The sequence below is a fragment of the Apteryx mantelli genome, unplaced genomic scaffold, assembly GCF_036417845.1.
Source record: "Apteryx mantelli isolate bAptMan1 unplaced genomic scaffold, bAptMan1.hap1 HAP1_SCAFFOLD_365, whole genome shotgun sequence".
NCBI classification, from domain to species: Eukaryota; Metazoa; Chordata; class Aves; order Apterygiformes; family Apterygidae; genus Apteryx; species Apteryx mantelli.
The window spans coordinates 10,474-37,617 of NW_027118719.1; the positions used below are offsets into that span (position 1 = coordinate 10,474).

Sequence of the window (27,144 nt, forward strand, 5' to 3'; positions counted from 1 at the left end):
TGAGGGGAAGTGGGGGTCGGGGGGCAATTTGTGAGGAGAAAGGGCAATTGGGAGGTGCCTGGGGCAATTTGTGAGGGGAAGTGGGGGTCGGGGAGTGATTTGCGAGGGGAAGGGGTGGTTGGGGAGGGTCGGGGGCCAATTCGTGAGGAGAAGGGGCAGTTGATGGGGGTGAGGGGACAGTTTGTGAAGAGAAGGGGTGGTTGGGGAGGCCGGGAGGGCGGTTTGTGAGGAGAAGGGGTGGTTGGGGAGGCTGGGAGGGCGGTTTGTGAGGAGAAGGGGCGGTTGGGGAGGATCGGGGGGCAGTTTGTGAGGAGAAGGGGCGGTTGGGGGGGCCAGGAGGGTGGTTTGTGAGGAGAAGGGTCAGTTGGGGAGAGGTTAGGCCCTTGGAAGAAGAGTGCTGGGACAGTTGGGGAGGATCGGGGACAGTTAGTGAACAGAAGGGGCTGGTAGGGAGGTCCTGGGGGCAGTTGGGGGGGGGCGAGGGTCAACAGGGGAGGAGAAGGAGCATTTGGAGGTGGTCTGGGTAATGGGGGCTGGAGGGGTGTGGGGCAGCAGAGCGGGGAGAGGCCCCTTGGAGGCACTGGGGCAAATTTGGGGGGCAGCTGGGGTGGGAGGGGGAAGACCGACGGCTCAACCCCTCCCCCCCACCACCACCACCACCCCGGTTCCTCTGCAGCCGCCATGGATGCCCGGAGCCGCACCGCCCCGTGGGGCAAGCAGCGCCCTAGCCCGCAGCCCCAGTCCCTCACTGCCAAGGAGCAGAACCGTGCTGCCTCGCTGCCGCCACCATCGTCTCCCCGTGACTCCGGTACCGCCTGGCCCCAGGGACCGCAGGCGGGCGCGTGCACGTGGGGACTTGCCCCAGGGTGGCCACGAGGCGCCGCAGCGGGAGCCCCAACACTTTCCCCTCTGCTGCCAGAGGCTGCGTCCCCGGAGCCCCCGGGCCAGGAGGAAGAGGAGGCTGCTGAGCTCCTTCCCCCGGAGCAGCAGGAGGCGGACGCGGTAGGTGGGAGCCCTCGGGGCGGGGGCGCCGCGGCCGCGCAGCCCCTCTCATCCCCTCCGCCGGGGCCCCTCGCTCCTGCCCTGCCCTGTTTCCTTCGGGCGGTGGGGAGAAGCCTCGAGCCCCTTTCTTTACCCCAAAACGGAGGAGTTAAGGCGGCTGAGAGATGGCAGGTGCGGCGCCTGCTGGGTGTCTCCTCTCCGCTCCCGTTCCGGCCCTAACGCTGCTGCCGGCGCGGCCTCCCCCGCAGCGCGCCTGCCTCCGGAGCCGCCTGGCGCTCAGCGGCCTGGGGGCCCACGCGTGGACGGCGCAGCACGACGCCGCCCTCGAGCTCTTCCTCAAGGACGGCACCACCCAGCTGCTCGTCGTCTACGTAGACGAGGCCGCCGGCCTGCGGGTGCAGCACGCCATGCCGCTCCAGGTGGGTGCTGCGCCGCGCCACGCCGTGCAGCGCGCGCGGGTCCCTCCTGTCCCGCCCCGGGGCAAAACCCCGCGGCTGTGCCTGGCTCCGGGTGGCACTGGGGCCTCCGCCTCCCTCGGCGTAACGGGATGCTGTCGCGGCCCCCCCGGCGGGCGGCCCCATCCCGGGCTTTCTCCGGCAGGAACCAGAGCAGCTCGCCTTCTTCATCCGCCTGAGCAGCGCCGAGATCACGGCAGCCAACTTTGGGCGGGCGGTGCAGTTCGGCACGGTGCGCCGGCCCTGCCTGGCCTCGCTGCGGCGCCTGCTCGAGGCGCTGCTGCTGCCGCGGCTCTGCGGTGGTGGCGCCGCCTGGCCCGAGAGCGTGCGCGGCGAGTTCTTCGCCGAGGCCTACCGCTTCATGACCTCGCTCGTGGGTAAGCGGCGGTGCCGGGGCGGCGCGGGGCGGCACGGCGGGTCCCCCGCGCCGCTGCCCGACCGCTGCCGCCTCCCCAGACACCTGCTCCCGCCTGCGGGGCCGCACCGTGCTCTACGTCCCCGTGGAAGCCCTGACCGCCGAGCCCGAGGCGGCCGCCGCCGACAGGGCCCTGGTGCAGCGCCTGGAGCGTGAGTGACCGGCTGCTGCCGGCGGCGCGAACAGCCCCCTCCCGGCACGCGCGTCCTTGCCGCGCCCCCCCTCCCCGTGAGCGCGCCCTCCTTCAAATTCCTTGCTGCGGACGGGTGGAAAATCCTGCGCTGGGTTTCCCGAAACTCCTGCCAGCACCCGCATGTGTCCCCTCAACCTGGCTGCAACGGGGCAACCAGAGCGAGCGCGGACGCTGCCCGTTTGGGGCAACGCGAGCCGAAACGGCGCCCTGAGCCACCCCCCCACCCCGCAGCCTCCGTCATCCACTGGACGCGGCAGATCAAGGAGGTGCTGCGGGCGCAGGAGGCGACGGAGAGCCGGGAGAGCACGGGGCCGCTGGAGGAGATCGGCTTCTGGCAGCGCCGCTGCACCCACCTGTGCGCCGTGCGGCGGCAGCTGGCGCGCCCCGGCGTGCGCCGCCTCGCCACCCTGCTGGCCCGCGCCCGCTCCTCCTACCTGGCGCCCTTCCAGGAGCTCGCCCGGCAGATCGAGGTTCGGGGGTCGGGGGGGGCCCACGGGGGGTCGGGGGGGGCCCACGGGGGGTTCGGGGGAGGCCCCCGTCCCACCCGCCTCCTCCGCGCAGGCCGGCTCCGAGGAGGCGCGCTCCAACGCGCGCTTCCTGCGGGTGCTGGAGGAGCCGCTGCGGGAGCTGGGGGCGCTGGCGCCCGCCGCCCTGCCGCCGCGCCTGCCGCGCCTCCTCGGCCTGGTGCGCGTCGTCTGGCTCCGCTCGCCCCACTACAACTCGCGCCAGCGCCTCGCCGCCCTGCTGCGCAAGGTGAGCCGCGTGCCAGCGGTGGCCGTGTGCCGCGTCCCCCCCCCCCCCGGCGCCGCTGCCACCGCCGCGCTCACGCGCCGCTCCGCCAGGTGAGCAGCGACCTCATCGGCCTGTGCCGCCGCCACGTGGCCCCCGAGCGCCTCTTCGAGGGCTACGTGGCCTCCAGCCGCCGCCGCCTGCGCGACTGCGTCCGCTGCATGGAGGCCTGGAAGGAGAGCTACCTGCGCGCCGCCCGCGTGCACAACAGGTCGGGGGCCGCGCGGTGCTGCCGGGGCTCCCTGCTCCGGGCGGGAAGCGTTTGGGTTGTCCCTGGGTGGGATTTGGCCCTGGAACGGTGGGATTTGGCCCTGGGTGGTGTCTCGTCTCTCTCTGGCTCCCCCTTTTCTGTCCCGGACTCTCCAGAGGGGTGAGTGAGGAGAGGGAACCCCCCCCCCAAATGGAAATGCCCCAATTCCTGTTGCCCAACTCCATCCTGCTGATGGGGGACGGTGTGCGGAAACAGGCGCCCTTGAGTGTTAATTAAGCGCGGGTGTTAATTGTCCTCTTCCGCTTTCCGCTTGCGGGGTGGTTCAGTGGCCGACAAGGCGCTGCCGAGGGCTGGTGGTGCGGGGGCTCCGACTGCCCCCCCTGCCCCGTGCCCCCCCGGGGGGGCGTTGGCGTGCCCGCGGGGGTGCTGAGCGCCGCGCAGCCCCCCCTGAGCGCCTCCCTTTGCCCCGCGGCTGCCGCCAGGCTCTCGGAGCAGGGCTGGGTCCTCGACCAGAGCAGCATCTTCGCCCAGGCGGACGCCTTCGCCCAGCGCTGCAAGGACCTCCTGGAGGTGGGGGCCGCGCGCGGTGACAACCCCCCGCCCCCCCCAGTGTGCGGTGACACCCCTCCGCGCGCGGTGACAACCCCCGGGCGCCCCCCGCCGCCAGGTGTGCGACTGCCAGGAGCACTTTGGCCGCTGGGAGGACGGGCAGCAGAGCCCCCCGCCCCGCTTCTCCGGGCAGCGGGGGCCGCAGCTGGCGCAGAGCCTGGCGGAGATCGAGGAGACCTTCGGGAAGCACCTGCGGGCGCTGCGCGCCGCCGCCGGCGACGTCCTCGACGTGAAGAACCCCCGCTGGCACGATGCCTTCAGCCGGTGAGGAGGCAGCGCCGCAGCCCCCCAGCACCCGCCCTGGGGATGGCGCAGGCCACGAGCGCGTCCCCGTGTCCCCATGTCCCCCCCCCGCCAGGTTCCGCGCCGGCGTCAAGGACCTGGAGGTGATGACGCAGAACCTGCTGGCCGCCGCCTTCGAGACCGTGCGGGATGTGGAGCACGGCGTGGCGCTGCAGGACGCTTTCCAGCCCCTCGCCGCCCGCGAGGTGCGCCACGTGGCCCCCCCCCCACACACACACACACAGCGCGCGGTGACAACCGCCCCGCGCTTCGGGGCTGTACAACCCGAGCGGGCGGTTGAGACGCCTGTTCAGCCAGCTCCCGCTCGTGCCGGGGGGTGTTTTATTCCGCCGGGATGCCTTGGCGGCGGGTTTCGGCTCTGCCTGACGGCGCGTCCCCCCCCCCCGTCCCCCCGCTCCCCTCGCAGGCCGTGCGGCGCGCCTTCGACAGGAAGACGGCGCACGTCTACTCGCTGTTCGGCGCCGAGCTGGCCCTGGTCAACCAGGAGCTGAGCCGCCAGCGGCCGCCGCCCTCGCCCTGGGGCTGCCGCTACTCGGGCCTGGCCCACTGGGCGGGGGCCCTGCGGCGCCGCCTCGCCCGCCCTGCCAAGGTGCGCCGCGCCCCCCACGTCCCCCACCCGCTCCCCCCGCGCCGCCGCCGCCGCCTCTCCCCCTTTTGGCACCGATTGAGCCGCGTTGCGCGGAGCTGGTGTCGTGGCGGCGGCGGGGAAAAGGCCCGGCGGGAGCTCGGAGCGTCCCGGTGACGCGGCGGCTCTGGCTCCCCGCAGCGCCTGGCCGAAGCCACCTTCCTGGCGGAGGCGGGCGCGGGCGAGGAGAGCCGGCAGGCGCACCGGCAGCTGGCACGGGCCCTGGATGAGCTGGAGCGCCGCAGCTTCCAGGAGTGGAGCCGGGCGCTGGAGCGCGACTGCCTGGCGCGCCTCGACGCCCCGCTGCTGGTGCCCAGCGCCCACGCGCCTGGCCTGCTCGACGTCAACTTCGACAAGTGAGGCGTCCCCCGTCCCCACCCCGTGTGCCGCGCCGCTGTCACCCCCTGCCGCGGTGTCACCGCCCTGGCCGCTCACCCCGCTGCCGCCGCCCGCAGGCACCTGCTGACGCTGTTGGCGGAGACGCGCTGCTGGGAGCGGCTGCTCTTCGAGGCGCCGCCCTGCGCGGCCGAGGCGTGCCGCCGGCGGGAGGACCTGCGGGCGCTGCGCGAGAACCTGCTGCTGGTGGTGCGCGATTACAACAGGTGCGCACCGTCCCCCTCTCCCCGCGTGCGGCGGCGGCACCGGCGGCGGCACCGGCGAGGCGCTGAGGACCGCTGTTGCCACACCGGCAGGATCGTGCGGGAGCTGGCGCCGGAGGAGCGGGCCCTCTTTGGGGAGCGCATCCGCTGCCTCGACCGCAGGATCCAGCCGGGCCTCCGCAAGCTGCTCTGGTCCCACAAGGGCGCCAGCGCCCGCTTCATCGGCGAGTGCCGCCTGCACGCCGGCAAGGTGCCGCCCCGCCGCCGGGCCCCCCACCCGCCGTCCCGCTCCCCGCGGCGGCTCCCCATCCCCCCCCCGCTCCCCACCACGGCTCTGCGTCCCCCCTCCTTGCAGCTCCGTGTTCCCTTTCTCCGACTCCATGTTCCCTCTCTGCCAGCCCCTGTCCCTCCTCGTATCTCTGTGCCCCTCTTCAGCTGTGTCCCCCCCGTGCCTCCCTGTCCCCCCACCACTTCCATGTGCCCCTCTCCAGCGCCGTGTCCCTCCCCCATGCCTCCTTATGCCCCCCATGAGCTCCCTGTCCCTTCCTGCCTCTCCGCGTCCCCCCCTCTGCATCCCCACGTCCCCCCCACCACCTCCCTGTCCCCCCTGCCAGTTCCTGTCCCCTCCTGCCTCTCCGCGTCCCCCACCCCAGCAGGGAAGAGGCTCCATCACTGGCCGCAGCACTAAAACCTCCTCAGGGCCCAACGTCCTGATGTGAGACAGGGGGTCCCTCGGCGCCCTCCCCAAAAGCGTGGGGGCCCCCCCTTCCCCGCGGCGGCGCTGAGCCCCCCCCCCCCCCCCCCCCGCGCGGCGGCAGGTGCAGGCACTGGTGACGGAGTTCAAGGCGGCCACGGCGGCGGTGGCACGGCAGGCGCAGCGCATGAGCGAGGCGCTGCTGGTGCGGCTGCCGGGCGGGCGCCTCTACGCCGGCCTCGACTTCGCCGAGGAGCAGCGGCGGCACCGGGCCTGCGCCCAGGAGGCGCTGGGCGCCCTGCACGCCGAGGCGGGCCGCATCCTGCGCCGCGCCTACGACGTCTTCAGCCGCGACGGCCCCGAGGTAGCGGCGCTTCCCTGCCCGCTCTGGGGGGGGGCAACCCGAAAGCCCCCGTCGTGGGCCGGGACCCACTCGGGCTGGGCTGGGTGTCCCTGCTCCGCTTGACCCCGCGCTGGCACCCACCGCTGCGCCCGCCCCTACCCCCGTTGCCGCTACAGGTGCAGCAGCAGTGGTTCAACTACACCGTGAAGATGGACAAGATGGTGGAGGAGGCGCTGAGGCTCAACGTCAAACGGTCCCTGCAGGAGCTGGCCAGGGCCATCGTGGGCGACGGCAAGAGCTCGCCCAGCCCCCTCTTCCGCGTGCGGGTGATGCTGGCGGAGAGTGAGGCCAAGGCGCCGGCGCAGGTGAGCCCCACGCGGGGCGGGGGGGGAAGCGCTCCCCCACGCCGCGCCGCGTCACCGCGTCCCCCTGTCTGTCCGTCCTCCCCCTCCGTCGCAGGTGGCCTTCTCGCCCAGCCTGGCCGAGCTGGCCGCCATGGTGAACGACATCCCCGGCCACCTCATCTCCTGCCTCTCGGCCTTCCCCCGCCTGCCGGAGCTGCTGGGCCAGCGGCGGCCGCGGCGCGAGCCCATCTGCCTGCTCGTGGGTGAGGAGGCGGGCGGGCGGGTGACGCACCTCGGCGTGGCGCGGCGCGGTGCGGGTGACGCTCGCCGCCGCCCGCAGAGCGCGACGAGGAGATCGCCAAGCTGCGGGCCCAGATCGGCGCCGGCGTGCTGGCCAACGCCTCGCTGCTCCGGGGCTACCTCAAGACGTGGGCCGGCTACCGGGAGATCTGGGAGGTCGACAAGGACGCCTTCATCAACCGCTACCGCCACCTCAACCCCCTCGTGTCCTCCTTCGACGCCGACATCGCCCGGTGAGGGCACGGCCCCCTGCCGCTCCTGCCCGCCCTCTCCTTGCTCCCGTGTCTCCAACCCCGTGTCTCCATCCTGATACCCGTTCCTGGCTTCATGCCACCATTTTGGTGTCCCCTTCCTGGTCCTGGTTCCCATCCTGGTGTCTCCATCCTGGTGTCTCCATCGCAGCCTGGTGTCTCCTTCCCGACGCCTGTTTCTGGCCCCATGTTGCTGTTTTGGTGTCCTCTTCTTGGTGCCGGTTCCTAGCCTGGTGTCCCCATCCTGGTGTCACCGTCCCAGTCTGGTGGCCCCATACCAGTGTCTCCATCCCAGTCTGGTGTCCCCCTCTCGGCACCTTTTCTCATTCTGGTGTCCCCATCTCAGTGTCTCCCTTTCTTGTCCCAGTTCCCAGCCCTGTGTCCCCATCCCAGCGTTCCCCTCCCGGCACCCATTTGCGGTCTGGTGTCCCCAGCCTGGTGTCCCCCATTCCAGCCTGGTGTCCTCCTTCTGGCACCTATTCTTGGCCCAGTGTCCCCATGTTCCTATCTTTCTTTCCTGGTTCCCCATCCCGGTGTCCCCTTCCCATCCCGGTGTCCCCATCCCGGCACCCATTCTTGCCTTGGCGTCCCCGCGTTGGCGTCTTCTTCCCAGCTTGTGGTGGCCACGTCCCGGCACCCGTCCCCGTTCTTGGGTCCTTCTCCTCGTCCCCGTTCGTAGCCCGGCGTCCCCCTCCTGGTGTCCCCCTCCCCGCGCCGGTGTCCCCGTGCCGGTGTCCCCGCGCGGGCGCTGACGGGGCTCCGGGCGCAGCTACATGGAGGTGGCCAACAACGCGCAGAAGGAGGAGACGGCGGCGAGCGTGCAGTTCGTGCTGCTCGACTGCGGGCAGCTGAAGGGCGCCGTGGTGCGCCACTGCGGCGAGTGGCAGGGCCGCTTCACCGGCCTGCTCCGGGAGATGGCCGCCGCCCGCCTCCGCGCCCTGCACGCCTACCTGCGCCGCAACGGCCAGGCGTGAGCCCCCCCCGCGCCCCCCGCGCCCCTCCCCGGCCCCCCACGGCCTTTCTCCATTGCCATGTGCCCCTCCCCGGCCCCCCATGATCCTCCCCGATACCCCACAGACCCTCCCCGGCACCCCATGATCCTCCCCGGCCCCCCCACGGCCTTTCCCCATTGCCATGGGCCCTTCCCTGGCCCCCCATGACCCTCCCCGGCCCCCTGTGGTCTTTCTCCATTGCCGTGGGCCCTTCCCCAGCACCCCACAGACCCTCCCTGGTGCTCCGTGATCCTCTCCGGCCCCCCACGGCCTTTCCCCAGGACTGTGGGCCCTTCCCAGCACCCCACAGACCCTCTCCAGCACCCCACGGACCCTCCCCGGCCCCCCGTGGCCTTCATTGCAGTGGGCCCTTCCTCGGCCCCCCATGATCCTCCCCGATACCCCACAGACCCTCCCCGGCACCCCATGATCCTCCCCGGCCCCCCCCACGGCCTTTCCCCAGGGCTGTGGGCCCTTCCCTGGCGCCCCACGGACCCTCCCCGGCACCCCATGACCCTCTCCGGGCCCCCGTGGCCTTTCTTCATTGCCGTGGGCCCTTCCCCGGCCCCCTGTGATCCTCCCCGGCCCCCCGTGGCCTTTCCCCAGGGCTGGGGGCCCCTCCCAGGTGCTATGGGCCCTTCCCCAGCCCCCCATGGCCCTTCCTGGGTGCCATGATCCCTTCCCCGGCCCCCCACAGCCCTTCCCCATAGCCGTGGGCCCTTCCCCAGCACCCCACGACCCTCCCCATCACCTCACGGCCCTTCCTGGGTGCTGTGGGCCCCTTCCCAGCACCCCATGGCCCTTCCCAAGCCCCCCACGGCCCTTCCCCAGTGCCGAGGACCCTGCCCGGGTGCCGTGGGCCCTTCCCCGGCCCCCCACGGCCCTTCCCCAGCACCTCTCTGCCCCACCCAGGCCCTTCGCTTCCCCGCCAGCCCCCCGGGGTGGGGCCGGGGGGGGGCGCTGCCGAGTGGCACCGGGGGTCCCACCTCGTCCCGTTCCCCCCCCCCCCCCGCAGCATCCTCCGCCCTCCGGAGACGCTGGAGGAGCTGAGCGCCAGCCTGCGGCTGCTGGAGACGCTGCAGCGGGAGCTGCCGGAGGTGCGGGCCGGTGCGGCGCCCCTGCGCGAGCAGTTCGCCGTCCTCGAGAAGTACGAGGTGGCCGTGAGCGAGGAGGTGAGGCCGCCCGGCGCCTGTCCCCCCCCAACCCCGCGCGCCCCCCCCCCCCGCCGCCCCCTCTCAACCCCCGCTGCGCCCCCCCCGCAGGCGCTGCGGCTGCTGGGCGCCCTGGAGGGCGAGCAGCTGGCCTTCGAGCGGGCCCTGCGCGAGGGCGAGGCCGCGCTGCGGCGCCGCGAGGACGAGTTCCGCGCGGGCCTGGTGCGCCGCGCCGACGACCTCCAGAAGAAAGCGCGGGGGCTGCTGCGGGACTTCGCCGCCGCCGGTGAGCCCCCCCCTCCCCGCGCCCCCCCCTCCCCTCCGCGCAGCCCCCGGGGGCTCAGGCGGGCGCCGTCGGCCCTCCCGCAGGGCCCTTCGCCAGCGGCACGGGCTGCGCGGCGGCGCTGGAGCAGATCGGAGCCGCGCGCCGGGCGCTGGCCGCCGTGCAGGCGGAGGAGCGGGCGCTGCGCGGCGACCTGGGCGTCTTCAGGATCGAGCAGCCGCCTTCCAAGGAGCTGCAGCGGCTGGAGAAGGTGGGCGCCGGCGCCACGGCCACGGCGGGAGGGGAGGGGAGGGGAGGGGAGGGTGGCACCGCCGCGGGGCTGAGCCCCGGCACGCTCGTGTCGCCCAGGAGCTGGACCGGCTGCAGGAAGCGTGGGAGATCGCCCAGGAGTGGGAGCGGCGCTGGGCCGAGTGGAAGCGGAGCAGCTTCCGGACGCTGGAGACGGAGCGCGCGGAGGCGGCGGCCACCGAGCTGGCCCGCCGGCTGCTCCGGCTGAGCCGCGAGCTCGAGGTGAGGGGCCGCGGGGGGGTCCTGGGGGGGGGCCCGGCGCCCCCCAACCTGCCCCCCAACCCGCCCCGTCCCGCCCAGGGCCGCCGCTGGGACGTGGTGGAGACGACGGCGGCGCTGGTGGACGACTTCCGGCGGACGGTGCCGCTCGTCGACGCCCTGAGGAACCCGGCCATGCGGCCGAGGTGAGCCGGCGCGGGTGACAACGGGTGATAGTGGGTGACAACGGGTGACAGGGCTGGGTGAGACGGGTGGCAAGGGGCTGAGGAGGAAAGACGGGGTGGTGGGTGGGTGGGAGGGTGGTGGTGACGAGGGGGGTGACAAGCTGATGGGTGGTGACAGAGAGGTGACACGACTGATGGTGTGATGAGAGATGATGGGGGTTGACTAGGTGACAGGGCTGAGGGACAAGGGGTGACAGAGGTGACAAGGTTGATGGGGTGACAAGAGCTGATGGGGTTGAGGATGGGTGATGGGGTTCACAGGGCGGGGTTGACGCAGGGTGTGGGGGGTTGACAAGAGGTGACAGGGCTGACGAGGGTTGGTGGGGACTGACGGGGTCGACAGGAGGCGATGGGGCGCTGGCAGGAGGTGACAGGGATCGGCAGGGAACGACGGGGTTGGTGGGAGGTGACAAGGGATGAGGGGAGGCGACAGTGCTGAGGGTTGAGGGGGTGACGGGAGGTGACGGCAACGAGGGGCAGCAGGGAGTGACGGGAGGTGACGGGTCAACGGGAGGCGTTGGGGGGTGGCGGGTGGTGACGAGGGTTTTGGAGGTGGGGGGGGCGATGGGGTTTGGCAGGGGTTGGCAGGCGGTGACGGGTTGATGGGGTGACGGGGGTTGTCGGAGGTTCAGGGGCAGGTGACGGGGTTTGGCAGGAGACAGCGGGGGTTGGTGGGTGCTGACGAGGGTTGATGGGGGTAACGGGGGTTGTTGGCAGTTCAGGGGGAGGTGACGGGGTTTGGTGGGATGTGATGGGGGTTGACGGGAGGTTTTGGGGGTGGCTGGTGGTTCGGAGGAGGTGACGGGGTTGGTGGGGGTTCAGGGGGAGGTGACGGGGTTTGGTGGGAGGTGATGGGGGTTGATGGGAGGTTTTGGGGGTGGTTGGTGGTTCAGGGGGAGGTGACGGGGTTTGGTGGGAGGTGATGGGTGTTGACGGGAGGTTTTGGGGGTGGCTGGTGGTTCGGGGGAGGTGACGGGGTTGTTGGTGGTTCAGGGGGAGGTGACGGGGTTTGGCGGGAGGTGATGGGGGTTGATGGGAGGTTTTGGGGGTGGCTGGTGGTTCAGGGAGAGGTGACGGGGGTTGGTGGGTGTTCAGGGGGAGGTGACGGGGTTGGCTGGGGGTTCAGGGGAAGGTGCCGGGGGTTGGTGGGAGGTGATGGGGGTTGTTGGGAGGTGACGGGGGTTGTCAGCAGTTCAGGGGGAGGTGACGGGGGTTGGTGGGAGGTGACGGGGGTTGGTGGGAGGTGATGGGGGTTGATGGGAGGGTTTGGGGGTGGCTGGTGGTTCGGGGGAGGTGACGGGGGTTGGTGGGGGTTCAGGGGGAGGTGACGGGGTTGGTGGGGGTTCAGGCGGAGGTGACGGGGACAGCAGGTGACGCCAGGTGACGCGGGGCGGCGGCAGGCACTGGGCGGAGGTGCAGGCGCTGCTGCAGCGGCCGCTGGAGCCCGAGGCGGAGGAGCCGCGCCTGGAGACGCTGCTGCGGCTGGGGCTGCACCGGCACGCGGCCGCCGTCACCGCCGTGGCCGCCGCCGCCGCCCGCGAGCTCGCCCTCGAGCGGGTAGGGCGCCGCCGCCGCCACCGGGCCCCCTCCGTCCCCCCGCGTCCGCGTGTCCGTCCACGTGTCCGCACGCATGTCCGTCCCCGTGCACACGTCCATCCCTATGCCCATGCGCTTGTGTGTCCGTGTCCCTGCACACATCCGTCCCTGTGTCCCTGCGTGCATCTGTGTGCGTGTCCACGTGCGCACGTCTGTTCCTGTGTCCATGTGCGCGCATCCATGTGCGTCCATGCGTGTGTCCATCCCTGTGTGTATGTCTGTCCCCATCTGTGCGTGTCTGTTGGTACGTCTGGAGCAGTGTCCTTTCACGTGTCCGTCCCTGTTCCCGTGTGCACGTCTGTCCCCATGTGCACACGTGTGTCTGTTCCTGTGTCCATGCACGTCTGTCCCCGTGTGCACACGTGTGTCCCTATGTCTGTGCGCATGTCTGTCCCTGTGTGCACACAGGTGTCCGTCCCTATGTCTGTGCGCATGTCTGTCCCCGTGTGCATGCGTGTCCATCCTCATGCATACACACGTGTCCATCCAGCTGTGTGTCTGTCCCCGTGTCATCCCCGTGTCCGCCCCCGTTCGCCCATGCGTCCGTCCCCACGTCCGTGCCCCATCCCCCCTGCGTGTGCGTCCCCACGCGTGCCGCTCCCCCCCACGTGTGTTCCTCCCGTGTCCCCCCTCCCTCCCCCCCCACCCCAGGCCCTGCAGGACCTGGCTGAGACGTGGGAGCGCACCACGCTGGACATCGTCCCCTACAAGGACAAGGGCCACCGGCAGCTGCAGTGAGGCCGCGTCCCCCTGCACCGTGTCCCCCCCCCCGTGCCCCCCCGCCGCAGCCCCCCCCCACCCACCCGCCGTCCGCCGCAGGGGCACGGAGCAGCTGCTGCGGGCGCTGGAGGAGCAGCAGGTCTCCCTGGGCGCCATGAAGGCCTCGCGGCACGCCGAGCCCTTCGGCGCCCAGCTGGAGCGCTGGGAGCGCGACCTCTCGCTCGCGCTGGAGGTGACGGAGGCGGCGCTGGCCGCGCAGCGCCACTGGATGCACCTGGAGGTGAGGGGCCACCGCCGCGAGGGGAGGGGGGGATCCTGGATCCCGGCCCTCCCCCCTTTTCCTTCCCACCGTCCCCCCTCTTCCAGAACATCTTCGCGGCCGAGGACGCCCGCGAGCAGCTGCCCGAGGAGTCGGCCGCTTTCGCCCGGGTCGACGCCGCCTGGAAGGACGTCATGGAGCGGCTGAGCGGCGAGCGCAACGCGCTGCGGGCGACGCAACGCCCCGGTGGGTGCCGCCACCGTCACCGCCGCCGCGTCCCCCCCCTTGCCGCCGCCGTCCCGCTGACCCCCCCCCCCTCGCCGCCGCCGCCGCCAGGCCTCCTGGAGGAGCTGCTGGCGCTGCGCGGGGCCCTGGAGGGCGTCCGGCGGCGCCTGGGCGCCTTCCTGGAGAGCAAGCGCCTCGCCTTCGCCCGCCTCTGCTTCGTGGGCGACGAGGAGCTGCTGGCGGCGCTGGGCCGGGCCCCCGCGCCCCCCGCCCTGCAGGCGCCGCTCGCCCGCTGCTTCGAGGGCCTCCGCCGCCTCCGGGTGCTCCAGGTGCCGCCCGCCGCTGCCGCCGCGCATCCGTATCGGAGCGGGGACACCCCTCGGAGCGGGGGGTTCCCGTTGGAGCGGGGATCCCAGCTGGGTGGGGGATTCCTGTCGGAGCGGGGACGCCCGTCGCGTGGGGATCCATTTTGGAGCGGGGACCCCTGTTGGGTGGGGGACCCATTTCGGGTCGGGGATTCCTGTCGGAGCGGGGATGCCCATTGGGTGGGGATCCATTTCGGATCGGGGACCCCTGTCAGTTGGGGGATCCATGTTGGATCAGGTATCTGCATTGGGTCGGGTGCCCCTGTCGGATCCTGACCCCCATCGGATCAGGGAGCCGTGTTGGATTGGGACACCTGTCAGATCAGGGATCCCCATCGGATTGGGATTCTTGTTGGAGCGGTGGTCCCTGTCGGATCGAGTCCCCATGTCAGATCAGTGATCCCCATCGGATTGGGGTCTCTGTCGGATTGGGGATCCTTATCAAATCGGGATCCCCATCAGCTTGGGGACCCCACTGGATCAGGGAACCCTGTTGGATGGGGCATCCCCGTTGGACTGGGGACTCCATTGGATCCAGGGATCCCTGCTGGATCAGGGACGCCTGTCAGACTGGGACCCCTGTCGGATGGGGCATCCCCGTTGGACTGGGGACTCTATTGGATCCAGGGATCCCTGCTGGATTGGGGATCCCTGTCAGATCAGGGCTGCCCATTGGATTGGGCCCCTTGTCGGATTGGGGATCCCCATGGGCTCGGGCGCGCCGGGGGGGCTCGATCGCGGCCCCCCCCCCCCCATCAGCGGGCCGGGGGGGCTCGTCGCGGCCCCAGAGCGGCCGCCAGCCCCGCTGCCCCCCCCTTCCTCCCCCCCCCCCTCGCCGCAGACGGGGCCAGGCGGCCGGGCGGAGGCGTCGGGCATGCTGGCCGCGGACGGCGAGTACGTGGAGTTCAGCCGGCCCCTGCCGCTGGAGGGGCCCCTGGAGGTGAGCGCGGGCCGGGGCGCGCCGGGAGCCCCCCGAAACCCCCCCCCGCTCAGCCCTGCGCCCCCCCTTCCCCCCCCCCTTCCCCAGGAGCAGCTGCGCGAGGTGGAGCGCGCCATGCGGGACACCCTGCGGGAGCTGCTCCGCTCCTGCCTCCTCGCCCTGCGGAAAAGCCCCGCCAAGAGGGACAAGTGGGCCAAGGAGTGGCCCGGCCAGGTGAGCCGCCCCGGACGCCTGGGCCCCTGCCGGGCGCCCCCCCGCTTTGGGGCTCCCCAGTATGGGGGGGGGGGGCCGAGAGGAGGTGGCCAAGGGGGGGGGGTCGTAGCGGTGCCGCTGCACCCTCCTCTTCCTCGAGGAATGGGGACAGGAGGGGGCCCTGGAAAAAGGGGTGGGGGTGGCTCCTGCGGCTCCCTGCCAAGGTCCCTGAGGGGGCTCTGGGGACACCAGGGGACACTGGGGACGCTGGGGGGCTCTGGGGACACCAGGGGGACACTGGGGACATGGGGGAGATGCTGGGGGGACGTTGCAGACGCTGGGGGGACGTTGGGGACGCCGGGGGCGACGCTGCCTGATCGGCCCCCCGCCCGCCGCAGCTGGTGATCGCGGCGAGCCAGATCCAGTGGACGGCTGACGTCTCGCGCAGCCTGGCCCAGAGCAAGGAGCACGGCGACCGGCGCTTCCTCAAGGACGTGAGGAAGAAGCAGGTGAGGGCCCAGCCCCGGCGTCCCGGCGCTCAGCCGAGGCTCCCGGCGCTGAGCCGAGACATCCGGCGCTTTGCCGAGAGGCCACGGTGCCTCGCCAAGACGTCCTGGTGCTTTGCCAAGGCGCTTGGTGCTTTGCCGAGCTGTCCCGGTGCTTTGCCGAGCTGTCCCGGTGCTTTGCCGAGCGGCCGTGGTGTCGCACCGACACATCCCGGTGCTTTGCCGAGACGCTCGGCACTGAGCCGAGACATCCAGCACTTTGCCGGGATGTCCAGCACTGAGCTGAGGCGTCCCGGCGCTTTGCCGACTTGTCCTGGCGCTTTGCCGAGGTGTCTGGCGCTGAGCTGAGGCGTCCCGGTGCTTTGCCAAGACGCTTGGGGCCGAGCAAAGCCGTCCCGGTGCTTTGCCGAGCGGCCGTGGCGCCTCACCGAGCCATCCCGGCGCTTTGCCGAGACGCCTGTTGCCTCGCCGAGCTGCGTGGCGCTTTGCCGAGCGGCGGCGGCGGCGGCAGCTCACCGGCGCCGCGGTGCCCGCGCAGGCGGCGGTGCTGAGGCGCTACGCGGAGGCGCTGCGCGGCAGCCTGCCCGAGGGCCCGCGCCTCCGCCTGGCGGCGCTGGTGACGGTGGAGGCGCACGCCCGCGACGTGGCCGAGCGCCTGTACCGCGGCGGCGCCCCCGACGCCCAGGCCTTCGAGTGGCTCGGCCAGCTGCGCCTCTACTGGGACAAGGTGAGCGGCGGGCGACGGTGACGGCGGGTGACAGCGGGCGGCGGTGGCGGTGACGGCGGTGACGCCTCTCCCCGCAGGACGCCGACGACTGCGTGGCCCGGCAGACCTGCGCCCAGCTGCCCTACGGCTACGAGTACCTGGGCAACTCGGGGCGCCTCGTCGTCACCCCCCTCACCGAGAGGTGCCCGCGCCCCCCGCCCCGAAACACCCCCGGTGCCCACCGCCGCCGCCGCCTGACGCCCCCCACCCCCCACCACCCCCGCAGGTGCTTCCTGGCCCTCACCCTGGCGCTGCACCTGCGCCGCGGCGGCGCCCTCAGCGGCCCCGCCGGCACCGGCAAGACGGAGACCGTCAAGGAGCTGGGCAAGGCGCTGGGCGCCCGGGTGCTGGTGCTGAGCTGCGCCGGCGGCGGGCTCGACTGCGCCGCCCTGGGGCGCCTCTTCGCCGGCCTGGCGCAGGTGAGGCGACGTGGGGGGGGACACCGCGCCGCGTCGTGCCGTGCCGTGGGGGGAGCCCGGCCCCCACGGCGCTGCTCACCGCCGCAGACGGGCGCCTGGGGCTGCCTGGAGGCGCTGGGACGCCTGGCGCCGCCGACGCTGGCGGTGGCGGCGCAGCAGCTGGGCGCCCTCCTGGCCGCCCTGGGCGCTGGCCGGGCCGCCGTGGCCCTGGAGGGACGCGCCGTGGCCCTGCGCCCCTCCTGCGGCCTCTTCGTCACCGCCGACCTGGGTAGGGCACCGCGGCGGCGGCGGCGGCCACGCGGGGGGGACGGGGCCGCGGGGATGGTGGGGACAGGGAGGGTGGCACTGGGCTATGGGCTGCTGTGGGGACTATAGGGAATGGGGACAGTGCCACAGGGATGGGGACAGGGGTGGTGGCACTGGGTGGTGGGACAGGGGTGGCACCGTGGGGACTCTAGGGGGTGGGGGCTTGGGGGCTCCGGGGGCCTGGGGGTGGCACCACGGGGACTCTAGGGGACAGGGACAGCGGCCTGGGGGCTCTGGGGGCCAGGGGTGGCAGCATGGGGGCTGTAGGGGACGGGAGCGATGGCCTGGGGGCTCTGGGGGACCAGGGTGGCACTATGGGACTGTAGGGGACAGGGATGGGGGCTCCAGGGGACAGGGGGTGGCACCATGGGGACTGTAGGGGATGGGGGCCTGGGGGCTCTGGGGGACCGGGGGTGGCACCGTGGGGACTCTAGGGGATGGGGGCCTGGGGGCTCTGGGGGACCGGGGGTGGCACCGTGGGGACTCTAGGGGATGGGGGCCTGGGGGCTCCAGGGGACCAGAGGTGGCACCATGGGGACTCTAGGGGACAGGTATGGGGACCTGGGGGCCCTGGGGGCCAGGGGTGGCAGCACAGGGACTCCAGGGGACAGGAGCGATGGCCTGGGGGCTCTGGGGGATTGGGGGTGGCAGCATGGGGACTCCAGGGGACGGGGACGGTGGCACTGGGCCGTGGGGACAGGGACGGGGCTGTGGGGACCGTGGGGGACCGCGAACAGGGCCGTGGAGCCTGGGGGGGGGGAGGGCAGGGCCAGGCTGGGGGGCACTGGGGGCATCACAGAGGGGCTGGGGGGGGGACAGGGAGGGTGACCCGGGGCCGGGGGGGCGCCGGGGGGGGCTGGCGGGGGGCGCGGCGCTGACCCCCCCCTCCCCCCCCCCCGCCGCCGGGGGCCGCAGAGGGGGGGGGGCGCGGCGGAGCTGCCCCCCGGGCTGCAGGAGCTGCTGCGCCCCGTGGCCATGGTGGCGCCCGACGCCGCCCTCGTCGCCGAGGGGCTGCTGCTCGCCGAGGGCTTCGGCGACTGCAAGGTGGGGCAGCCCGGCGCCCCCCGTCCGTCCGTCCGTCCGTCCGTCCCTCGCGGGTGCTCCCCGTCCCTCGCGGGTGCCCCCCCATCTCCTCTGGGCGCTTACGGTCCCCCTTGGGTGCCCCCCTGTGCCCTGCGGGTGCCTGCGGTCCCTTGTGGGTGCTCAAGTTCCTCTTTGGGTGCCCCCCCATGCTCCTTGGGCGCTCGCGGTCCCTCGTGGGTGCTCCCTGGGTGCTCGTGGTCTCTCGTGGGTGCTCCCCTGTGCCCTGTGGGTGCTTGTGGTCCCTCGTGGGTGCTCAAGTTCCTCTTTGGGTGCCCTCCCATGCCCCTTGGGCGCTCAGGGTCCCTCATGGGTGCTCGTGGTTCCTCGTGGGTGCCCCCCTGTGCTCCTTGGGTACTCGCGTTCCCTCGTGGGTGCTCCCTGGGTGCTCGTGGTCTCTCGTGGGTGCTTGCGTTCCCTCATGGGTTCCCTCATGGGTTCCCTCATGGGTGCTCATGGTCCCTCGTGGGTGCCCCCTGGGTGCTCGTGGTCCCTCGTGGGTGCCCCTTGTGCCCCTCGTGCCCCTCGGGTGCTTGTGGTCCCTCGTGGGTGCCCCCTGGGTGCTCGTGTTCCCTCATGGGTGCCCCCTGGGTGCTCGTGGTCCCTTGTGGGTGCTTATGTGCCCCTCGGGTGCCCCCCGTGCCCCTCGGGTGCTCCTGGTTCCTCGTGGGTGCTCCCTGGGTGCCCGTGGTCCCTTGTGGGTGCCCCCTGTGTCCCTCGGGTGCTCCCGGTCCCTCGTGGGTGCTCCCTGGGTGCTCGTGGTCTCTCATGGGTGCTTGCGTTCCCTCATGGGTGCCCCCTGGGTGCTCGTGCTCCCTCATGGGTGCTCAAGTTCCTCTTTGGGTGCCCCCCCGTGCCCCTTGGGCGCTCGCGGTCCCTCGTGGGTGCCCCCTGTGCCCCCCGTGTGCTCGTGGTCCCTCGTGGGTGCTCCCCCGTGCCCCCTGTGTGCTCGCGGTCCCTTGTGGGTGCCGGCGGTGCCTCGGGGGCGCCCCGCAGGTGCCGGGTGCTGGGGCGGGCGCTGACGGGCGCGGGGGCAGGCGCTGGCGCGGCGGCTGCAGGCGCTGTGCTCGCTGGCGCCGCCCCAGCTCTCGCCGCAGCCCCACTACGAGGCCGGGTTCGGGCTGCGGGCGCTGGTGCCGCTGCTGCGCCGCGCCGGCGCCGCCCGCCGCCGCCACCCCCAGCTGGGCGACGACGAGGTGCGGGGCACCCTGGGGGCGGCGCGGGCACGGGGACGCTCTGGGGACGGGGAACGCCAGGGATGGGGACACTGTGGGGCAGGGTCTCCCCAGGGACTGGGATCACCAACCCCCCCCCCACACACACACAGACAGGGACATCTTGGGGATGGGGACACCCTGGGGACAGGGATTGCTGGGGGACGGGGAACGCCGGGGATGGGGGACACCCTGGGGACAAGGACACTCTGGGGCCAGGGACTACTAGGAAGAGAGAGTTCCGGGGACAAGGACACCCGGGGACAGGGATTGCTGGGGGATGGGGAATACTGGGGATGGGGACACCCTGGGGACAAGGACACTCCAGGGACCACTAGGAAGAGAGAGTCCCAGGGACGAGGACACCCCGGGACAGGGATTGCTGGGGGACGGGGAACGCCGGGGATGGGGACACCCTGGGGACAAGGACACTCTGGGGCCAGGGACCACTGGGAAGAGAGAGTTGCGGGGACGAGGACACCCCGGGGACAGGGATTGCTGGGGGATGGGGAACGCCGGGGATGGGGACACCCTGGGGACAAGGACACTCTGGGGCCAGGGACTACTAGGAAGAGAGAGTTCCGGGGACAAGGACACCCTAGGGACAGGGATTGCTGGGAGATGGAGAACGCCAGGGATGGGGACACCCTGGGGACCGTGCGGGGACGGTCTCCGGCCCTTTCCGGGCTTCCGCAGGTGCTGCTGGAGGCGGCGGCGGCGACGCTGGAGCCGGGGCTGGCGCCCGAGGACCTGGCGCCCTTCCGGGCGCTGCTGCGCGACCTCTTCCCGGGCACCGAGCCCCCGCCGGGCGACGGCGACGACCGTGACTACGACGAGGAGGGCAGCGAGGTGGGCCCCGCCCCCTGCCGCCGGGCCCCGCCCCCTGCTGCCGGGCCCCACCCCCTGCAGTCAGGCTCCGCCTCCCCACTGCTGGTCCCCACCGCTGCCTGGATGTCTGTGCCTGCCTGGCCCTGCCCCCTGCCTGGCTCCGCCCCTTGTGCCTGGCCCCACCCCCACAGCCACACCACGCCCCCCTGAACCCTGGCTCCACCCCCCTCATTGCCCAGCTCTGCTCCTCCCACATCCTGGCCCCACCCCTGCAGCCCAAGCTCCGCCCCTGCAGCCCAGCTCTGCCCCTGCACAGGCCTGCTCTACCTTGCCAGCATTCTGGCCCCCGCCCCTCCTGCCCAGCCCCGCCCCACCCCACCCCAGGCTCCACCCCCATATCTTAGCCCCACCCCCAGCATTCTGTCCCCACTCCTCCCACCCAGCCCCATCAGGCTGCACCCCCTGCCTGGCTCCAGCCCCACCCCCCACTGAGCCCAGCCCCGCCCCCTGGCATCCTGGCCCCGCCCCCTCTGCCAGGCCCCACCCCCTGCCAGGCCCCCACCCCCTGCCTGGCTCTGGCCCCACCCCCCACTGAGCCCAGCTCCGCTCCCCTCCCTGGTCCTGGCCCTGCTTTTCTGCCAAGCCCTGCCCCCTGCCAGGCCCCACCCCCTGCCTGGCATCCTGGCCCCGCCCCCTCTGCCAGGCCCCGCCCCCAGCTGAGGCGGGGCGTGGCGTGGCGGGGCAGGTGGCGGCGGCAGCGGCGGCGGCGCTGGCGGCGGCGGGGCTGCAGGCCACGGCGGCGGCGGTGGCCAAGGTGCGGCAGCTGTGGGAGACGGGGCGGAGGCGGCGGCCCGCCGTCCTGGCCGGCCCCCCCGGCAGCGGCAAGAGCGCCACGTGGCGCGCCCTGCAGAGCGCCCTTGGCGGCCTGGCCCGCGCCCGCCACCCCTGCGGCCGCCTTGTCCGGGTGAGCCCCGGGGCGCGGGGACGCGGGGACGCGGGGACACGGGGATGCGGGAATGCAGAGACATGGGGATGCGGAGACACGAGGACGCGGGGATGCAGAGACATGGGGATGCAGAGACACGGGGACGCGGGGATGGGGAAACACGGGGACACGGACATGGGGATGCAGAGACAGGGGGACATGGGGATAGGGGAACACAGGCACACGGACATGGGGATGCGGAGACACGGGGACATGGGGATGGGGGAACACAGGGACACGGACGTGGGGATGCAGAGACACGGGGATGTGGAGACACAGGGATCCGGGGACACAAGGGCATGGAGACACAGGGACACAGGGACATAGGGATGCAGGGACACAGGCGCATGGATATGGGGATGTGGGGACATGGGGACACAGGGACATGCAGACGTGGGGACGTGGGTACATGGATGTGGGGATGCAGGGACATGGGGACACAGGCCCATGGGCCTGGGGACATGAGGATACAAGGATGCAGGGACAGGGGAAGACAGAGATCCAAGGATGCGGGGATTGGGGGACACGGGCACGTGGGGACACGAGGATGGGGGGGCCACAGGGGCGGGTGGACATAGGCACGGGGATTCGGGGACACGGGGGGACCCCAGCTGGGACACGGCCACCAGCCTGGTGCCTGATCCCATCCCCGTCACCGTCCCCCCCCCCCCCCCACCGCAGGACTTCGTGCTGAACCCGAAGGCGCTGTCCCCGGGCGAGCTGTACGGCGAGTACGACCCCGACACGGGCGGCTGGGTGGACGGCGTCCTCGCGGAGCTGCTGCGCGCCGCCTGCGCCGGTAGGGCGGGCCGGGGGGGCACCCGCGGGTGCTTGACGGGGCTGGGGGGCACCCACGGGCGCTGGCGGGGCCGGGGGGCACCCGCGGGCGCTTGACGGGGCCCCGGGCGCCGCAGACGAGAAGCCGGAGGACAAGTGGATCGTGCTGGACGGCCCCGCCGACGCCCTGTGGATGGAGGCGCTGAGCTCGGCCCTGGACGACTGCCGCGTCCTGACGCTGGGCAGCGGCGAGCGCATCGCCCTGCCCGAGCAGGCGAGTGGGGGGGATGCACGGGAGGGACGGGGGGGGACACGCAGGGGACGGCCCTCACCCCTGCGTCCCCCCCCCCGCCGCAGGTCTCCCTACTCTTCGAGGTGGAGGACCTGGCCGCCGCCTCGCCCGCCGCCGTCTCCCGCTGCGGCGTCGTCTACATGGACTACGGCGCCCTGGGCTGGAAGCCCTACGTGCTCTCCTGGCTCGGCACCCGCCCCCAGGTACCGCGCGGCCGCCGGGAAAGCCCCCGCCATCCCCGGTGCCATGCCGGGCTGGTCACCAGCACGACCAGGCTCGTCCCCAGTGCAACGCCGCAAGGCCAGGCTGGTCACCGGCACAACCGGGCTTGTCCCTAGTGTGACACCACGAGGCCAGACTCATCCCAGGCACGACTGTGCTTGTCCCTGGCGCAGCGCCACGAGGCCAGGCTCATTCCCAATGCGAGCGGGCTCGTCCCCAGCGTGGCACCGCGAGGCCGGGCTCGTCCCTGGTGTGACCAGGCTTGTCCCTGGCGCGGCACCACGAGGCCGGGCTCGTCCCTGGCACGACTGTGCTTGTCCCCGGTGCGGCGCCACGAGGCCGGGCTCGTCCCCAGCCCGGCACTGCGAGGCCGGGCTCATCCCCGGTGCGAGCGGGCTCGTCCCTGGTGTGACGCCGCCTCGTCCCCGGCGTGATGCCACCTTGCCGCCTCCTTTGTCCCCGGGCAGGACGAGGCGGCGACGCTGCGGCGCCTCTTCGACAAGTTCCTGGAGCCGCTGCTGGCGTTCAAGGCGGCGCAGTGCCGCGAGCCGGTGCCCCTGGGCGAGGCGGCCGCCGTCGCCTCCCTCTGCAAGCTCTACGCCGCCCTGGCCACGCCGGAGAACGGGGTAGGCGACGGCGACGGGGACGGCAACGGGGACGGGAGCCACCGCCGCGCCGCTGTGTCGCCACGCCGCCGCCTTTCCCGGCGCAGCCCCGCTGCCTCTCTTGCACTATCCCACTTCTTTTTGCCGTATTCCTCTGCTTTTTACAACGTTCTTCCCCTTTTTCGGGTATTTTTCCCCTTTTTCCAGTATTTCTCCCCTTTTTTTGGGGCCTTTGCCCTGTTTCTTTGCGCTGTCCCCCTGCTTTTGGCGGCCTCGCTCTCCTCTTCCTGGGATTCCTCCCCTATTTGCCACGGCCTTTCTCTTTTTACCTCTTTCATCCCTCTTTTTCACACTGTTCCTCCTCTTTTGGCCACTCTTCTCCCTTTTTCTCGCTGCATCGCTCCCCTTTCTGCAGCAGTTTCCCCCTGTTTTGGGCTGTTGCTCCCCTTTCCACAGCGGTTTCCCCCCGTTTCAGGGCATCGCTCCCCTTTTTGCAGCAGTTTTTGCGGGATTCCTCCCCGTTTTGCGCCGTCGCTCCCCTTCCCGCAGCGGTTTTTGCAGGATTCCTCCCCGTTTCACACCGTCGCTCCCCTTCCCGCAGCGGTTTTTGTAGGATTCCTCCCCGTTTTGCGCCATCGTTTCCCTTCCCGCAGCGTTTTTTGCAGGATTCCTCCCCGTTTCGCGCCATCACTCCCCTTCCCACAGCAGTTTTTGCAGGATTCCTGCCCGTTTCGCGCTGTCGCTTCCTTTTCTGCAGCAGTTTTTGCAGGATTCCTCCCCGTTTCGCGCCGTCGCTCCCCTTCCCGCAGCGGTTTTTGCAGGATTCCTCCTCGTTTGCGCCGTCGCTCCCCTTCCCGCAGCAGTTTTTGCAGGATTCCTCCCCGTTTCGCGCCGTCGCTCCCCTTCCCGCAGCGGTTTTTGCAGGATTCCTCCCCGTTTCGTGCTGTCGCTCCCCTTCCCGCAGCGGTTTTTGCAGGATTCCTCCCCATTTCAGGGCATCGCTCCCCTTCCCGCAGCGGTTTTTGCAGGATCCCTCCCCGTTTCGCGCCGTCGCTCCCCTTCCCGCAGCGGTTTTTGCGCGCCGGCCGTCCCGCAGGCCGCGGCGCGGGTCCCTCGGTGGCGGTGGTGCCGCGGCGGCGCCCCTTCCCACCCGCCTCGAGCCCCCCCCCCGGCGCCTCCTCGCCCGCAGGTGGGCGCCGGCGCCCGCGACCCGGCGCTGCTGGAGCTCCTCTTCCTCTTCAGCCTGGTGTGGGCGGTGGGCGGCGCCGTGGACGAGGCCGGCCGCAAGCGCCTCGACGCCTGCCTCCGCGAGATGGACGCCTCCTTCCCCAGCAAGGTGCCGCCACCGCCGCCGCCGCCGCCGCCGCCGCCGGGACGCTCCGGGGTGCCCGCGCCGGCCCCTCACTGCCTCTGCCTGCCCCCCCCCCCCAGGACACTGTCTACGACTATTTCGTGACCCCAAAAAGAAGGCCTGGGCCTCCTTCGAGGAGCTGCTGCCCACCGCGTGGCGCTACCCGCCCGAGTGAGTGGGGACGGCGGGCGCTGCCCCTCGGCCCAGGTGCCACCGCGGCTTGTCCCTGGCACCGCAGGTTGTCCACAACCACCATAGCTCATCCCAGGTGCCACCATGGCTCGGCCCAGGTGCCACCAACGGCTTGTCCCTGCTGCCACGGCTTGTCCCTGGCTGCCACAACTCGGCCCAGGTGCCGTGGCTCATCCCAGGTGCCACCACAGCTTGTCCCTGATGCCATGGCTTGTCCCTGGCACCATGGCTTGTCCACGGCCACTGCGGCTCATCCCAGGTGCCACCACAGCTTGTCCCTGATGCCACGGCTTGTCCCTGGCACCATGGCTTGTCCACGGCCACCGCGGCTCATCCCAGGTGCCACCACGGCTTGTCCCTGGCACCGCAGCTCGTCCCCCGGCACCACAGCTCGTCCCCGGTGCCAGCCGGGCACGGCGCAGCCACGTGTCTCGTCGCAGCGCGGCCTCGGGGCCTCGGCGTGGCGTTACCCCCCGCGCCGCCACCCCCCCGACCCCGACCGGGCCTCCTGTCGCCCCCAGCGCCCCCTTCTACGAGCTGCTGGTGCCCCACGGCGGACACGGCGCGCTACCAGTACCTGGCGCGGGCGCTGCTGGCCGCCGGCAGCCCCGCGCTCCTCGTGGCGCCGCCGGGCGCCGGCAAGACGGCGCTGGCCCGCGGCCTCCTGCGGGGCCTCGACGCCGCCCGCTGGGCCCAGCTCGCCCTCAGCGTGTCGGCGCGGACGACGGCGGCGGGGCTGCGCGGCGCCCTGCGCGGCCGGCTGGAGAAGCGCGCCAAGGGCACGTACGCGCCGGCGGGCGGCCGCCGCCTCGCCACCTTCCTCGACGACCTCAACCTGCCGGCGCCCGACGCCGCCGGCGCCCGGCCGCCCCTCGAGCTGCTGCGCCTCTGCCTGGAGCACGGCGTCTGGTACCAGCGCGCCGGCGCCCCGGCCCGCCGCCGCGTCCAGGTGGGGACGGGGGACGGGGGGACGGGGGGACGGGGGGACGGGGGGACGGGCGCCCACTGGCCCTCCCCTCCGCGCAGGGCTTGGCGCTGCTGGCGGCCATGGCCCCGCCGGGGGGCGGCCGCGGCCCCCTGCCGCCCCGGCTCCAGTGGCGCTTCAACCTGCTCAACATGAACGGCCCCACGGTGAGAGGAGGCTGCCGCCGCCCCCCCCCCCGCGTTTGCCCCCCGCCGCGGCGCGTTTGCCCCCTTGGCATGGCGCATTTGCCCCCGCTGCGGCGCGTTTGCCACCTGACGTGTTGTATTTGCCCCCCACATGCCCTGTTTGCCCCCCAGCGTGCCACGTTTGCCCCCCCTCTCCCCTCAGTGCGTCGCGTTTGCCCCCCCCCCCCCCGGCACACGGCGTTTGCCCCCAGTGTGTTGCGTTTGCCCCAGGTATGTTGCGTTTGTCCCCCGGCACGTGGCGTTTGCCCCCTTGGTGCACCGCGTTTGCCCCCGGCAGGCTGTGTTTGTCCCCAGCCTGCCAGAGTCGCCCCCCGACACGCTGTGTTTTGCCCCCCCACCTGCTGGGTTTCACCCCCCAAACACCGCGGTTGCCCCCCGCGTGCCGGGTTTCACCCCCCCCAAACACCGTGGTTGCCCCCCGCGTGCCGGGTTTCGCCCCCCCAAACGCCACAGTTGCCCCCCGCGTGCCAGGTTTCGCCCCCCAAACGCCGCGGTTGCCCCCCGCCTGCCGGGTTTCGCCCCCCAAATGCCGTGGTTGCCCCCGCCTGCCGAGTTTTCCCCCCCAAACGCCGCGGTTGCCCCCCGCGTGCCGGGTTTCACCCCCCAAACGCCGCGGTTGCCCCCCGCCTGCCGAGTTTTCCCCCCCCAAACGCCGCGGTTGCCCCCCGCGTGCCGGGTTTCGCCCCCCAAACGCTGCGGTTGCCCCCCGCGTGCCGGGTTTCACCCCCCCAAACGCTGCGGTTGCCCCCCGCGTGCTGGGTTTCGCCCCCCCAAACGCCGCGTTGCCCCCCGCGTGCCGGGTTTCGCCCCCCAAACGCCGCGGTTGCCCCCCGCGTGCCGGGTTTCGCCCCCGTCCCGGCGCCTCGGCGGCCCGTTTCGGGGTGCCGGGCGGCGGTGGGGGGGCGGGGGGGGACGCGGGCTGCCGGCCGCCCCCCCAGGAGGCGCAGGCGCGGGGCGTCTTCGGGGCGCTGCTGGCGCAGAAGCTGCAGGACTTCGAGGGGGCCGTGAAGGCGGCGGGGGCGGCGCTGCCGGCCGCCACCCTGGAGCTGCTGGGCGCCGTGCGCCGCCGCTTCCCCCCCGTGCCCGCCACGAGCCACTACCAGTTCAGCCTGCGCGACGTCGCCAAGGTGAGGGGGGGGGGACGGGGACGGGGACGGGGCCCCCCGCGTGCGCCCCCCCGGCCCCGTCCCCACGGCGCGGGGCCGCTGCAGGTCTTCCAGGGCCTGCTGCGGGCGCACAAGGACGTCCACGACACCAAGAGCAGCTTCATCCGCCTCTGGATCCACGAGTGCTTCAGGTGTGTGGGCGGGTCCCCTCCTGGGGTGACAGGTCCCTCCCCGGGGTAACAGGTATCTCGCCAGGGTGACAGGTTCCTCCCCGGGGTGACAGGTTCCTCCTGGGGTGACGGGTCCCTCCCCAGGGTGACGGGTTCTTCCTGGGGTGACAGGTTTCTCCCCTGGGGTGACAGGTATCTCCTGGGGGTGACAGGTTCCTCCCCAGGGTGACGGGTTCCTCCTTGGGGTGACAGGTATCTCCCGGGGGTGACGGGTCCATCCCAGGGTGACAGGTTCCTCCTGGGGTGATGGGTTCCTCCCCGGGTGACAGGTATCTCCCGGGGGGTGACAGGTTCCTCCCGGGGGTGACAGGTATCCCCCGGGGGTGACGGTCCTTCTCTAAGATAACAGGTCCTTCCTGGGTGACAGGTTCCTCCCTGGGGTGACAGGTTCTTTCTGGGGTGACAAGTTCCTCCTGTGGTTACAGATTCCTTCCCAGGGGTGTTGGGTCTCTCCTGGGGTGACAAGTTCTTATTGGGGTAACAGGTCTTTCCCTAGGGCAACAGGTCA

The 27,144-nt window shown here is 72.5% G+C and overlaps 1 protein-coding gene across 1 annotated transcript; it reads left to right on the plus strand.

Annotated features, from left to right (window-relative positions):
- Nucleotides 1–1,795: 1,795 nt before the first annotated feature.
- LOC136996403 (dynein axonemal heavy chain 2-like) lies at nt 1,796–26,597 on the plus strand (the record flags this gene model as incomplete). Its single annotated transcript, XM_067317321.1, is given in 48 exon segments — nt 1,796–1,834; nt 1,914–2,024; nt 2,297–2,535; nt 2,627–2,818; nt 3,733–3,938; nt 4,033–4,162; nt 4,384–4,566; nt 4,744–4,958; nt 5,058–5,204; nt 5,295–5,451; nt 6,020–6,259; nt 6,415–6,603; nt 6,698–6,845; nt 6,923–7,115; nt 7,903–8,103; nt 9,141–9,297; nt 9,388–9,562; nt 9,646–9,809; nt 9,908–10,069; nt 10,148–10,251; nt 11,691–11,847; nt 12,538–12,620; nt 12,706–12,886; nt 12,973–13,111; nt 13,202–13,419; nt 14,297–14,395; nt 14,483–14,608; nt 14,986–15,096; nt 15,632–15,820; nt 15,898–16,001; nt 16,086–16,278; nt 16,366–16,546; nt 17,966–18,018; nt 18,762–18,860; nt 19,575–19,727; nt 20,410–20,670; nt 21,373–21,490; nt 21,606–21,742; nt 21,826–21,963; nt 22,450–22,636; nt 23,799–23,923; nt 24,019–24,037; nt 24,040–24,109; nt 24,652–24,676; nt 24,678–25,073; nt 25,157–25,261; nt 26,239–26,427; nt 26,512–26,597. Coding segments are annotated over 48 exon segments (7,271 nt in total), but the record flags the coding sequence as incomplete, so codon positions are not given.
- Nucleotides 26,598–27,144: the final 547 nt, after the last annotated feature.